Here is a 12,954-nt window from a genome sequence, read left to right as displayed (position 1 = left end):
ATAAAGACTTTTCCAGACAAGCAAAAGCTGAAGGATTTCATTACCACTAGACCAACCTTACAAGAAACGTTAAAGAGAGTTCTTCAAACTGAAATTAAAAGATGCTAATTAGTAACAGGAAAACATATCAAAGTACAAAACTCATTGGTACAGGTCAGTATATAGTTAAACTCAGCATACTCTAATGTTGTAATGGTGGTGGGTAAGTCATTTATAACCCCAGTATGAAGGTTAAAAGATAAAAGTAATAAAAATAACTATAAGTACAAAAAAAGAACTAAAAGAAACCACGTTTAAAGAATTAAATGAAAATAAGATGATAATAATTAAACAAAGAGAAACACAATAAAGAAATACAAATTATAAAAATGGAACCAAATAGAAATTCTGGAATTGAAAACTACAATGACTGAAAGGAAAAATTGATTAGAGGGGTTTAATGACACATTTGAAATGGCAGAAGAAAGAAGTGGTAAACTTTAAAATGGAATAATAGAAATTATGCAATCTGAAGAACAGAGAAGAGAGTTTGAAGAAAAATGACCTGTGAGACACCTGTTAAGCACACCAATATACGTGGAGAGTCTCAGAAAAAAAGGAGAAAGCAAGAAGAAAAAGTACTTGTAGAAATAATTGCTGAAAACTTACTAAATTTGATGGATAACATTAAGCTGCAGATTCAATGTTTACCTCTAGTAAAATAAAAACCAACAGATCCACTCTTAGACACATCATAGCCAAACTTTGAAAACACAAAGGGAAACTCTTGAAAGTGGTGAGAGAAAAACTGCTCTTCAGAGACAAGGGGACCGCTATAAAATTAACCGCTGACTCCCGATAGGAAGCAATGGAGGAAAGGCTGTGGACTGACAAACTGGAAGAACTGAAAGAAAAAAAAACTGTCACCAAAGATTCCATGTGTAGCAAATCTATTCTTCAAGAGTAGAGGCAAAATAAAGATATTCCCAGATAAGCAAAGACTGAGAGAATTTGCTGCTAGCAGTCCTACTTACAAGAATTACTGAAGGAAGCCTTTTGAACTGAAAGAAGTGCTTGATTCTTAGATTTGAAAATGCTGAATTGACTTGTTAAACGGTGTGTGTGTGTGTGTGTGTGTGTGTGTGTGTGTGTGCGTGCCTGCGCCTGGTTGTGAGTGTCTCTGGGTACAATATTCCAAAAGCTTTTGTGCAATTTAACCTTTGATTTCAGAAGCAAAACTGCTAGAAACTTATGAAAAATATACTTTGAAGGTTTCATTATTTCAATTTTTTAATACTTATTTAGCTTTGTAAATTTTGAATAATTTTTAATTTAATTTTTTAAGTCCCTCTAGCTGAGGATAGAGATTAATTGAAATGAAAACTTTTTTAAATGTTTAAAACTTGACACAACTGATTAAGTATAAAAGAAATCTAAGTTCTATGTCTGAGTTGATGCAAGGCAAAAACATTATGTGGGAAAGTTGAAGTTGCAGAGAGAGGGCATCATGAGAGTAAAAATCCCTGGGAATTGACCAAAATCCCAGGGACAACTCCAGATTTTTAGAAGCTATGAAATTGATAGAGTTCAAGCAGAAATCTCAAAGGAACCGGGTATTATTTGAGTTCCAGGTGGAGTGAATAGAAAATTCACTACGGCCTATCTCTAACAGGGTGAGAGGGTGCTATTGCATGGCTCGGAGAAAGGTGGAGGGATCTGAAGGGCTGGATGCTTGGGGAGGGACTGTGGTCCAGCTTCCTCTCTTATTGCCCCGTCTCCGCCCTCAAGAGCCCTTTGTGACCAGAGCACAGCCCTGTGATGTGGGCCTGGGGCTCTAGTCCCCAAGCCACTCCCAGTGCTCAGTTGCCTGATGGCAGCAGTGTGATTCAGACAATGCAGAATCCCCTCTTTTCTCTGAAAAGCATTATTGATACCTGGCTGAGCTCCAGTTCCACTTCCTGGGTGATTGATACCATCCTCGTCATCCTGTGTGGACTGGGGTTTTTCGTGTTACTTGCCTACCTGCAGAGTGATCCATCCTTACCACCAGCGAGGAAACATGGAAGCATCAGGAAGGTAAGGAAGCCTTGGCCCAGACCCAACAGAATATGATTCTCTCTTCTTTTTTATTTTTATTTCCACTTTTATGATCAATAGGAGAGACTCCTGGGATGGGAAAGAATAGAACATCTGTTCTCAGGAAAGAAGAGAACATCATCCTTCCAGGGACAAGCCAGGCTGGGCAGGGGTCAGAGTGGGGACTAGGGTTTCCATCCAAAGACCTCAGACCAGGAGTTCAGGTGTGCTACAGGGCTCCAGGGCAAAGTCCCAAACTCAGTGACCAATGGCCGAGGACTGGATACTAAGAGTCCAATCTCTGTGGGAGGACAGACCCCTGAGCACCGGTTCACCAGCTGCCTTCCCACGGCAGGTGTCTCAGGCTGATCTGAGCCCCTGAGAGACTGAGCAGGGGCTGGAGTGGGGCTCCGGCCTCGGGAAGCAGAGTCTTACCTGATGAAGCTCAGATATGTACCCGTAGGTCGGTGAATGTGAGTTTCTTTAGCAGAGGAACAGTGACGGAAGAAATCCATGGTGGGTCTCACATAGAAATACCTTCTCTGTGTTCTTCAAAGAAGGGAAACAGAATATTTCTACCCACTTTAAAAATGAGTAAAAGGAAAGGAAAAACGCAGTGCTCCATCAGTTAAGAGTAGAAAGTCACTTTGTTCATGAACACTGAGCGTCTGCGGCTTGTCTAGAGAGAGGAGAGTGAGAACTGGGTCCCAGCCCCTCGTCTTTTCTCGTGCCTCAGCGTCAAGTGGAGCCGAGGGGGAGGAGCAGCAGGACTAGGAAGAAAAGTGGGGCTTTGAGAGGTAAGCGTCTGCCACTCAGCCCTGCGCCCCGAGAGCCAGCCTCCATCTCTCCTGTCCCTGAGGGCCTAGCTCCATGGTCTCCGAGGAAGACGGTGGTAGGAGTTTCCCGTTTCTCTCAGGAAACAGAGCCCTCGAGGAGGCTCCTGGGAAGGAGATCAGAACCCAGATACTTCCCAGATTCTGTGCTAGGAATGAAGCCACGAGGGGTCTAGAAATGGGTGGTGCCCAGCAGGGACCTGTGGGCTGTAGTGGACCAATAGTGGCTGGATTGGGAGTGGGACCTCCAGGTCCGAGCACGGACAAGCTGTTTAACTGGGCTCAGATTCCTCCATGAGGTGACCCCTATCCTTTCTCCCCCACTGGGCGGTGGTGAGGGCCGTATGGGGCAATGGATGTGGAAGCACTTTCTAAATGACAAAGTGCTCCTGAGCACGAGCCTGGCCGTCCCCATCAGGGATCACACGGCCTTGGACACTGATCTTGGGCTCCAGAGTCTCACCTCCCCACGATCTCCCTAAAGGGCCTTTGCAGTCAGCCCCCTGTGAGACCCCAGGGCCCCGCTTCACCACCCTGACCCAGTCTCCTGAATTCTAGCTTGCAGAGACTGCCTGAAAGAGCTAGAGGAGGCTCGGGGCCTCATTTTACTGGTGCAAAGGTAAGGAATCTTCCCCTTCTCTCCGGGGTCGTCCTTCCTTCCAGAGCCTATGATATGACCCCGCGGTGCCAGCGGCCTGGGGCTGACCTGGGAGGGGGAGCCCTGGGGACGGGGTGTGGCTGAAGCCCTGGGGTGAGGGACAGCAGGAGCATTGTGAGGTCAGTGTGGGGGCTGTGGAGGGCCATGGGCCACAGGTGCCCACCCCCACCCAACGTGCCTGGCCCTCCTTGGCCCGTCTGGTCCTGGCTGCAGCTTGTGCCTCCTGTTTCCTGCAGCCACCTGGACAGACTCCATGACAAGGGTGGCTTTCCTCAGCTCTCACGTCAAGACGCCCCTGGCAAGGTGGGCAAAGCAGCGTCTGCTGGAGCCCACCAGCCACGTGGGGAGCAGATGGAAGATGCTGCTCCTGCCATGTCCCTGTCCGCTTCCCCGGCTCCTCTGACCAAGCGCCCTCTACCTCTGGCCTGCACCCTGTCAGCAGAACCTCAGGAAGACCAGTCTGACTTGCCAAGAATCCCACTGGGCACCGTCGCCAAGAGCTCACCTCCAGGTAACTCCGGTTTGGCATCTCACATCTCAGGCCTTGTCCACACAAGTTGTCCCATTTTGTTCCTCTCCCAGTGGTGGGAGGTTATCCAGGCCTTGCTCTTCCCCACCTCATCACAGCCCGAGTGCCAGCAAGAGCGCCTGTCCCACCACCTGCTGGAGGACTGACTCTGGGGAGCCCTCACCGACAGGCAGGTAGACGCCGGGAGCCCCTCATTTGTCAACTCTGATGTCCAGAAGATGCTGAACATACAGATCACCAAAAGAGTCGAACTGGTTATTTGGAATAAGAAAGAAAACGATGGGGCATTTGCGAAACACATGAGCTCAGACTTCCACCTGACCTCTTCAGGGAATATGTGGAAACCACCGGGCACCGAGCAGGACACCACAAGCCCCCACCCCTTCTGGACCATGAAAGACAAACCAGAACAGCTGCCCAGTCCTCGGCAGCTGTCCTATCCCAAGGTCTTGGGGGACCATTTACAGCAGAAATGCAGCCAGCTCTACTGGGGTCTCCCCTCTCTGCACAGTGAGTCTCTGGTGGCTACCGTCTTGGTCTCTAGGAGGTCTTCTCAACTACAGGCTTCCTCTGTTTCATTCAATGGCATCTCTCATTGCTTTCCAGTTCCAATCCGGCCTAAGATATCTTCAAGGCTTTCCCAGGCCCCACCCTTGCCCTGCCCTGTGTTCCAACCCCAACCTTTGACTCCAAACTTGCCCCAATTCCAGCCCCCACCTCTGATTCACATCCAGAGCCAGAACCATCTCCCATCCTCTCTCCCAATCCAACCACCTTCTTCTCCACCCCAGATGCGGACCTGTGGGGTATCTTTCCCTGCATTCCAGAATGAGGCACAATCTTTCATCCCAACTAAAATACATCTGGAATTTTCCCTGTTGCAGAAGCAACTGGAAAGGGAGAGGGCTTTACCCTCTGTGGTAAAATGATCTGAAGAAGTCTTTTGCCAACTCATTCCCAATCTTCCCCAACGCAGTGGGGCCTCCCACACTCCCAAGTCAGTTTCCACCCTTCCTGGGGACTTTATCAGCTCTAATCTCCAAAAGCAACATCTTAAAAGAGGCTCATCAAAGATCAACACCACGGTGTCCTGCCCCAAGGGATCCAAGTGTCTCTGGAACTGATGCGGCTTCAGGAAGAATTCCTAGTGGCTTATCAGGCACAGGACAAGCAGGCGCCCTCACGGCCCTCTGCATTTGCAGACAAAGGCAGCAAGGACACAGAGAAAATGGGGTCTAGGCGCCCTAGAAAGTCCCATGGGAAGGGTCAAGTAAAGTTACAACTAGGGAAGGACTTTAGCAAGGGTCTGGGGCAATGTCTGAGGAGGATTCCGGAAGATCTCTCCAGGGGCTCAGCCAGCTTCCCAGTGAAACATCTAGAAAAAGTCTTGGAAGTCCATTTGGGCAGGAAGTCGATACAGATCAAGGAGGGTTTGATCCCTGTGAGTGTGCATCGATCCTGGCTTGCTGCCAGCTATGCATTTCCCAAGTCCCACACTCACACGAAAACCGGAAATCCAGCATCCTGGAAGGGTCAGGAACCCCGTGTGAACACCTCCTGTGGGCATTCCGTCCTCAGTCCACACACTCGACAGGTTCTGGAAGCACATATTACAAAGCTTCGAGTGCTCCATAAGTGGGGTCTACCCCTCAAGGTCCTCAAGCCCATAAAACTCCTTAAGTTGAAAAAGGTTCAACCCTCGCCCCTTCCACGGTCGGCCTTCCCTCCGTCAGCTGCCTGTGCATCTGGGGCCCACTCAAAAGCTAGCTTCACCACGTTCTCGGGAAAATCTCTTCAGCCCCATCCAAGAGAGAAATTGATGGAAGAGTCAGTTCCCACCCTGGCGAGTCCCCTCTCTGCCCCGTCCCCTGTGCATGAAGAAATCCAGGAGGCCCTGGGTGGGACCCCACCTGGTGATGGGCCCTCAGAGGCCCCTCTTACTGGACAGGAGGGCAGGCCGCCTCCTCAGTCTCTCACATACAGCTCTGTGGGCAGAAACCGGCACAGCGAGCCTGTGATGGGGGCCGAGAAAGGCAGGCTGGGGCCGAGTCCAAGTTCAGCAGTGGCCAGGGGGGAGCCAAGGGAGGGGAGCGGGCGCCAGGCCTCATGAGGCCCCTGCCGTAGTGCAACAATATTGGAGCTCAGCTTAGCGTCCCAATCTTCAAGAGTTGAAGAGGCCAGGGAGGCAGTGGAGGCCGAGGAGGCCCCTGCTTGGGAAGCCACCTTGGAACCCAGTGTGCTGGCCAACTCCCAGACTACTTATGTGGATCTGAGGAGATCAGGGCATCCAGCGTCCACTAAAAGCCCCTCACTACCAACAGAGTCTGTTTGTCCTTGATATTATTTTTATTAGCATAACACTTTCTTTTTCCTTTATAAGCATACGGATAATATAAAATACTTGCTGGTTAAAGCTTTGTATTCAAATTCTGAGCAAACTTTATTTTGCCTCAATTTCTCTGCCAGGATCTGTCCAACAGATGTTGCAATCATCTGCGCTTCACCGGCCCCGCCGTCTTTAACAGAGCTTGTGACTGGTCCAGGGCTCTGGGCAGTGGCTGACGCAGGCTTGCCCTTTAGAGGGAGATCTTCTAGTCTTTTGTCTTTTTGACTGGGGTCAAGATGCTGCAGAAAGTGCTGCATCTCTTTTCTGAAGTGGCTGGAGTGTCCCTTCTCCAGCAGGAGCTGGAGGCATTTGCTCCCAGTGGTGTCTCCTGTTCCCCTGACTCGGGAGGGGCGGCTCATCTCACTGGCTTGGGAAGCCCTCAGTCCTGCAAACCTTTCTTCAGACTCTCCTGGTTTGGGCCTCCTGTAGTCAGCCCTCTCATCAGTTGGAGTAAATATCTTGCTCTGGCTCTTACATGGGTCCTTAACTTTTCGTATCCTGGGCTACTGCTGCCCCTGGCTGCTCTGTCCACTCCATATGAGGTCACATGGCACCTGAGGAGCTCATGTGTCACCAATCTTGTGTTCCCTCTGGGAACTGGACAGTGACCTGTGTGCACCCAAGAAGTCTGCAGCAAGGAGCACATTGGTGGCACGTTCTTTGAGGAGCATGCCAGTGGCATAGTCTTGAAGGAGGACGTCAGTATGAGAGTCTTGAAGGAGCATGCCTGCGGCATGCCTTGAGGCTAGTTCTCTGACTCCACCTTCCCTTGGAGCTCAACTTTCTAATGACCTTCGTTTTAAGGCCTGGCTCCTTTGGATCTTGGGCTTTATATTATTTTTATTAACATAAATTGAGGCTTCACCACGGACTCTGTGCCTCGGGAAAAAATCAGCATCAAGACGTTGTATACAGTTTGCTCAGAATTTGAATACAAAGCTTTAATCAGCAAGTATTTTACCAGGGCTACATTATCCGTATGCTTATAAAGGAAAAAGAAAGTGTTACACTAATAAAAATAATATAAACATGGTAATCCAAATAACCAATGGCATGTTCTTGAAAACTGAATCTTCTTTCAAAACTATCAGGTAGTACTTTATTCAAGTTTCTGATTCATGGTCTTTCCCATCATCCCATGTTTGTTAATGCATCTGTAAAGGTAGTCCCTTGCCCCAATATAATTTCTCCTTTTTCATGGCTGATCTCTGAGAGTAAGTTGCAAGATTTTCACACCTTCCCTGAGACTCTTCCTGACATCCAGCCTCACCTTCACAGATTTATCTGGACCCCCTACCCCCCACCCTGTGTTAGTGATCACAGAGTATGTGAAATAATGACTGACCTACTGCAAAAGATTACTGGGTGGCACAGACAGTATTCAGTAGATGGAACAATGCAGACTCATTTCAAACCATTGTCTAGATTCAAAGAGATTGATTTTAGCATCAAAATTCAGTTAGTCTTCTGTCTTGACTAGTTCTTCACACATCATCCTTCATTCTGGTGTGTGCTGACAACTAAAGATGCCGCTTTCACCAATGATTTGACTATTGATTGACACTTTTCTCCTGGATGTCTTACATCTTTGCCCGCTCCATGGTACCATAAGGCAGGAAGGGTATTTCTGGTCTTCCCGTGATTCCGTGGCTAATGAGTGCTATTCAGCCTGCTGGCTATGGCTCTTTTTCAGTAAAGACAGAGTATTTGCTGGGGCTGCTGTAACAAAGTACCACAGGCTGGGTGGCTTAAGCAACAGAAATCACTTGTGTCCCAGTTCCGGAGGCTGTAAGTCTGGGATCAAGGTGTCGGCTGGGTTCACTCGTCTTGGGATCTGTGAGGGCCTCTCTCCTAGCTCCTGGTGGCTTTCTGGCTATCTTCGGCGTTCCTTGGCTTGTCGATGCATCACTCTGATCTCTGCCATCATCTTCACGTGGCATTCTCCCTGTGTGTGAGTCCTTGTCCAAATTTCCCTTTTTTATAAGGGCACAGAGTGAATTAGGGCCAGCCTAATGACCTTATCTTAACTTGATCATCTGCAAAGATCCTGCTTCCAAATAAGGTCACATTCCCAGATACTGGATTAGGATTTCAGCATCTTTTTGGGGAGGACACAATTCGACCCATAACAAGCAGTTTATTGATCTAACGTTTAATTTTGTCATATGTTAGAAGGCCGTTTCGTGCTGTGTCCTAGTCACTATATCCATTGACTTTGTCAATAAGACTCTGTTTTTGTCTTCCATTTTTCCTTCTTTTTTAAAAATTCTCATCAATGACTTTGCTCAGAAACTATTCTCCATTTTAATCTACCTTATCTGCTAGACAATCTGCTCCTTTTGATGCATAATTTTCTTGCTTCTTTTTATGACATTTCATTTTCATAAACTGTTGATGTCTCCACATCAGATGTTGCCTCTTGTCCTTGGTGATTTTGTTTTCATCTCATTGACTCTCAGCCATTATTTGAGCTTGGTAATGTTCTAAACACAGAAAGGTACTATAAATGGAGAAAAATTGGCAAGACTTTGTGTTAAGCAGAGGGGCCCCATCAGAGCTGTCGAGTGCCTGCCTCACTGATAGATACCTCAGTTTCCTTGGTTAAACAGCAACCGTTTCAAAGTCACCAGTAAGGTTAATGTACAAACACATATGACATTCAGCTCCTGTGATATTTCCCCAGGAAACATTTGACCGGCTATTCTCTGCCCTCCACCCTCAGCCATCCCGGTCCATTCCCAGCACAGGGGGCTGACCTCCGTGGACCTTCACCTGGGCTCCACGACCTCTGGTCACCATGCAGCTTCAGCCAGTGGGAAGTGCTGTTGGGAAGAGGAGGCAGGAGTGGAGGGAGCCCAGGGCACTTACTCCCTGTCCTCTTTTGCCTTTCTTGGATGCGGGCCTGGCAGTGGCCGGATTCTTTTTTGGCCACAGCTACAGTTGGGCAGTGGTTCTTCCACAGCAAGCTCTTGTTGAGCCCCAGTATCACATTCCCTCCCTGGCCCCCTCGGACCTAGAGGTGGAGCCGTCTTCCTGCTGTTGCTGGTCCCCGAGGCCCACATCCCTCAGCAGTCCCCATAATCCTGCCTGCCCCCTCCCTGCAAGCAGTCCCTCATTAAAGGCTCTTCAGCGACCTCTTGTGGACATCATCCGTTTCCAGACTGATGAGATATTGATGAAGATTTGAATACTGTCCTCTTCCTTTTTCTATGAAACTTAGAAAGGCAACAGGTAACAGCCGCTGAGAAAATGCTGGTCTTTCTGACATGTGCCATTTTACCCTTTTCTAGAACTTTTAAGTTTAATCATGAACTTTTGTCAGCATAGAGTGAAATGAGTATGGCTTGGGCTCAACATCTTTCCTACACCCCCAATTCAACTACATTTAGGGTAATATTTCCATGTTAGAACAATTTTTATCAATTAATAATAACGCCTCAAGGATTCACTTTTTTGAGAGATTGATGCCATTTCCTCTGACTTTGCAAGAAAAGGAAATTACTATTCTTTGAAGTGCCATCCAACACCAGTGGTAATTACATCCCTGGAGGCGGTCTTTTGCAGAATTGTACATTATGTGCAAGTGTACAAAAAGTACAAATGAATATGCCCTTATCTGTTGTTATTTATCATTGATGTATTCAGATGGTTCTGGACAATTCAGTCCTCTGTCATTAGCAACCCAAAAAAAATGTCAAAAGAGCCCAGTCTTCTGCTAATTGAAGGAGTTTCTGAACAGTGAATACAGCATTGGTCACTGCCATGCCTCGGCTATGTTACTGTAGACCTCATGGTCTATTTTGGATCTGGTTCACTTCAAGAAAATTAAAAGAGATTATGTTTGGATGCTTTAAGGAAAATGCTGCAGTATGAAATAAAGAAGGCAGTGCAGGCACACAGTGATGCTCAATCAATGGTAATTGCTTCTATAGCCAGGAATATTGCCCCACCCACCACCAGATCCCTCCAGCCCAATGCTCTACCTACAGCTTCCCTGGTGATCTCAGATCATTCCCATCCCCACTTCTCAGGCCTGGAGGTTCCATGGATCTCTGGTGTTTCATTCCCACAGGGTCCTCCACTCCTCCATCAGCTGTCAGACGTCTTCTGAAGATCCCAAAGGGGCATCAGGGAAGAGAGCGTGAGGAGCCTGACATGGGCGCACTCACCACTGGCTCCTGACCACATTGGTGTACTCTGTCTACCTGGCGGTTCCGAAATGCCTGTCTGAGGGCAGCAAGGGTCCACATCCACAGAGAAAATGAGAACAAGAAGGATGATGTCATTGGTTTCTCACAAAACCAAATTTCTTCAATTAAAAAGGCCTGTCCTTAATTCTGAGATGATGCCCTCCTTTAATTTTGCATTTTTCACTTTCTTTAAGAACTCAAAGTCATAAAGACAGTTTAATATGCTATATTTTTGCCCTTATTTTAAATATTTTTATGTCTTTATTTGGCCACCCTCCAAAAAAAAGCATCAAAACTTAGTTTTTGGAGCACCAAGGGTTTTGTTCATTTACTGGCCCAATAAACAGAAAGCTTGAGATTGTTCCTTGAGGCACCCTTGGACCTAGGACTGGCAGTAGTTGATTGGGGGGGGTGAGGCAGAGAGTGTTAGAACTTATCTCTGTGCATTAAATCGAGGAGGCATCATTGGCCTTCGTCAGCATTAGCAGGCAGAGCGGCCGTGGGCCCCTCCTGTGGCCCTTGGCAGACCAGTTCCATGTGGCTCCTGAGGGTCCCGAGGGAAGGGAACATCCCCAACACAAGAGGGGCTGGCAGTGGGGTTTCCTCCGATCCCCCTTCAGCATGTGGTGACAAGTCTAGGGTGCCCCTCCATGTGGACTTACAGATGACATTATCTGGCTATAACCAAAGGGCCCTCACAGAGTCGACAAGGGGCTTAAGGTTCTTGTGGAGATGCGCCTATTGAACAGGCCAACAACGCAAGCGTGGGGTAGGGGCAGAGGGCATGGACGCCTGCTCCTGTACAAGCACTTCAAGTCAATCAACGACAAACAAAGACCAGCAAAAAATTAAACATGGCAGAGAAGACCTCTGAATATAGATTTACGAACATTCCAGGAACAATGCACTGTGGCCTGAGGGCCTATTGTACTGAGGTTCACAGCCAGAGGGGTTAGCAACAGATGCTTTCTATCTGTAGCTAATACTCAGCATTTCCTTTTGTATATTGTTCCTTGGTTTACATAATATATACATAAATTACTATACATGTGAGGGTTTCATTTGTTTCTGACAAGATGAGCAATCATCCGCAGGTTTGGAGATCCCTTCTGGAGAGTAAGACCCACAGACCTACTGACTCTGGTTCGGGAAAAGCCTCTCCCCACCTAAAAGCTGTGTCGCCCTCAGCCCACCAGGACATTATAGTTCAGGGCCCACCACAGCCTGTGGAAGCATCTGAATTTATGCACACTGGGAACCCTCTCCTTCCCACTTGCCTTTCCTGTGGGCATATAGACTTCTCTGCACACTGGGGCCGGGAGCACTTGAGTCCATCACAGACAGAGGCTGAATTCTCAGGTCCACAGAGGATCCATCTCACCTGGTGGGGTTTCACTTGCACCATCAGTGACAGTAATTCACTGACAGTGAACTGAAGGAATAATGAGGGATCACTTTTACTAAATAGCCAGACACTGTCCTGAGCATTTCACATGAATCAAGTGAATTACCATGTCCCCAGGACACAGGTGTGGAAACTATTGGAGAAGCTGGGTGAGTGACTTACCCTGAGCCGCCCAGCTTGGGGGCCACAGGAGTCAGCCCCATATGACCCCTGGCTCCAGACCTTCTCTTGATGGTCGGGCCCTGGGGGAGCGCAAAAAGGCCTCAGGGATCCTGTAAGCACACCCTCCAGCTTCTCTCACTGCCTATGAGTATTCCCCCAGCAGACCCCTCAGATGTCAAACACAGTTCAGCCTGCTTTGTTCATACACAGCATGGCCTGATGTGGCCCTGGGGGTTGTGGGGAGCTGTCATCCACTGGGTTGTCAGGGCCTTCCTGCAGGAGCTGTCCAGATGCTGACTGGGTAGGGCAGATTGTTGCCAGTCCCCAAGTGTCTGCCAAGATAATTGCAAGTTCTCTGTGGAATTCTGAGCCTGTTTTTATGGGGAGCACTTCAGCGTGAAGCTGAAAGAGGCTCAATTTTCTATCCAGCGAAACCAGAAATCTCTGGTTGTATTTGTCAAACATATGAATAAGCAAAGAGAAATAGGAGACTGCATTCAGGAGCTGAGGTGTTGAAGAGCACTCTTTCATCAACTGATTGTCAATGCCATCAATAAGAAAACCCCCACGTGCAATGAGAACTGTGTCACACGGTCGCTCTAGGTGCCTTCAGTGATGGGAAGGTTGCTGGGAGGGACTCCTGTTCTACTAGGGAGAAAGTTGAAGTGTCCCTTCTCGGAAATAAAAAAGAAACCTTCAACAGACCTGAAATCTGTGGCTCCACTAAAAAATAGGG

The 12,954-nt window shown here is 48.0% G+C and overlaps 1 protein-coding gene across 2 annotated transcripts; it reads left to right on the top strand.

Annotated features, from left to right (window-relative positions):
- Positions 1-1,833: 1,833 nt before the first annotated feature.
- On the top strand, positions 1,834-10,878 carry LOC103561422 (spermatogenesis-associated protein 31E1-like). Of its 2 annotated transcripts, XM_070595519.1 has the most exons (5): positions 1,834-2,055; positions 2,792-2,852; positions 3,447-3,507; positions 3,783-4,057; positions 10,534-10,878. In XM_070595519.1, the coding sequence occupies exons 1-5, from the start codon at positions 1,873-1,875 to the stop codon at positions 10,641-10,643; spliced, it is 690 nt and encodes a 229-aa protein (XP_070451620.1). In that variant the 5' UTR covers positions 1,834-1,872; the 3' UTR covers positions 10,644-10,878. The 2 variants fall into 2 exon arrangements, with proteins under 2 accessions (XP_070451620.1, XP_070451619.1); XM_070595518.1 differs by lacking the exon at positions 10,534-10,878 and having other exon boundaries at positions 1,847-2,055; positions 3,783-4,364.
- Positions 10,879-12,954: the final 2,076 nt, after the last annotated feature.

The sequence above is a fragment of the Equus przewalskii genome, chromosome 26, assembly GCF_037783145.1.
Source record: "Equus przewalskii isolate Varuska chromosome 26, EquPr2, whole genome shotgun sequence".
Taxonomy (NCBI): domain Eukaryota; kingdom Metazoa; phylum Chordata; class Mammalia; order Perissodactyla; family Equidae; genus Equus; species Equus przewalskii.
This window is presented reverse-complemented; position numbering and strand designations above follow the sequence as displayed.

What these genes read in the sequence shown, in the direction of transcription:
- LOC103561422 (XM_070595518.1), top strand. Translation starts at nt 1,873, where the DNA reads ATGCAGAATCCCCTCTTTTCTCTGAAAAGCATTATTGATACCTGGCTG. An exon ending in AACATGGAAGCATCAGGAAG is followed by an intron (nt 2,056 to 2,791) that starts GTAAGGAAGCCT and finishes CTCGTGCCTCAG; the next exon opens with CGTCAAGTGGAGCCGAGGGG. An exon ending in CTCATTTTACTGGTGCAAAG is followed by an intron (nt 3,508 to 3,782) that starts GTAAGGAATCTT and finishes TGTTTCCTGCAG; the next exon opens with CCACCTGGACAGACTCCATG.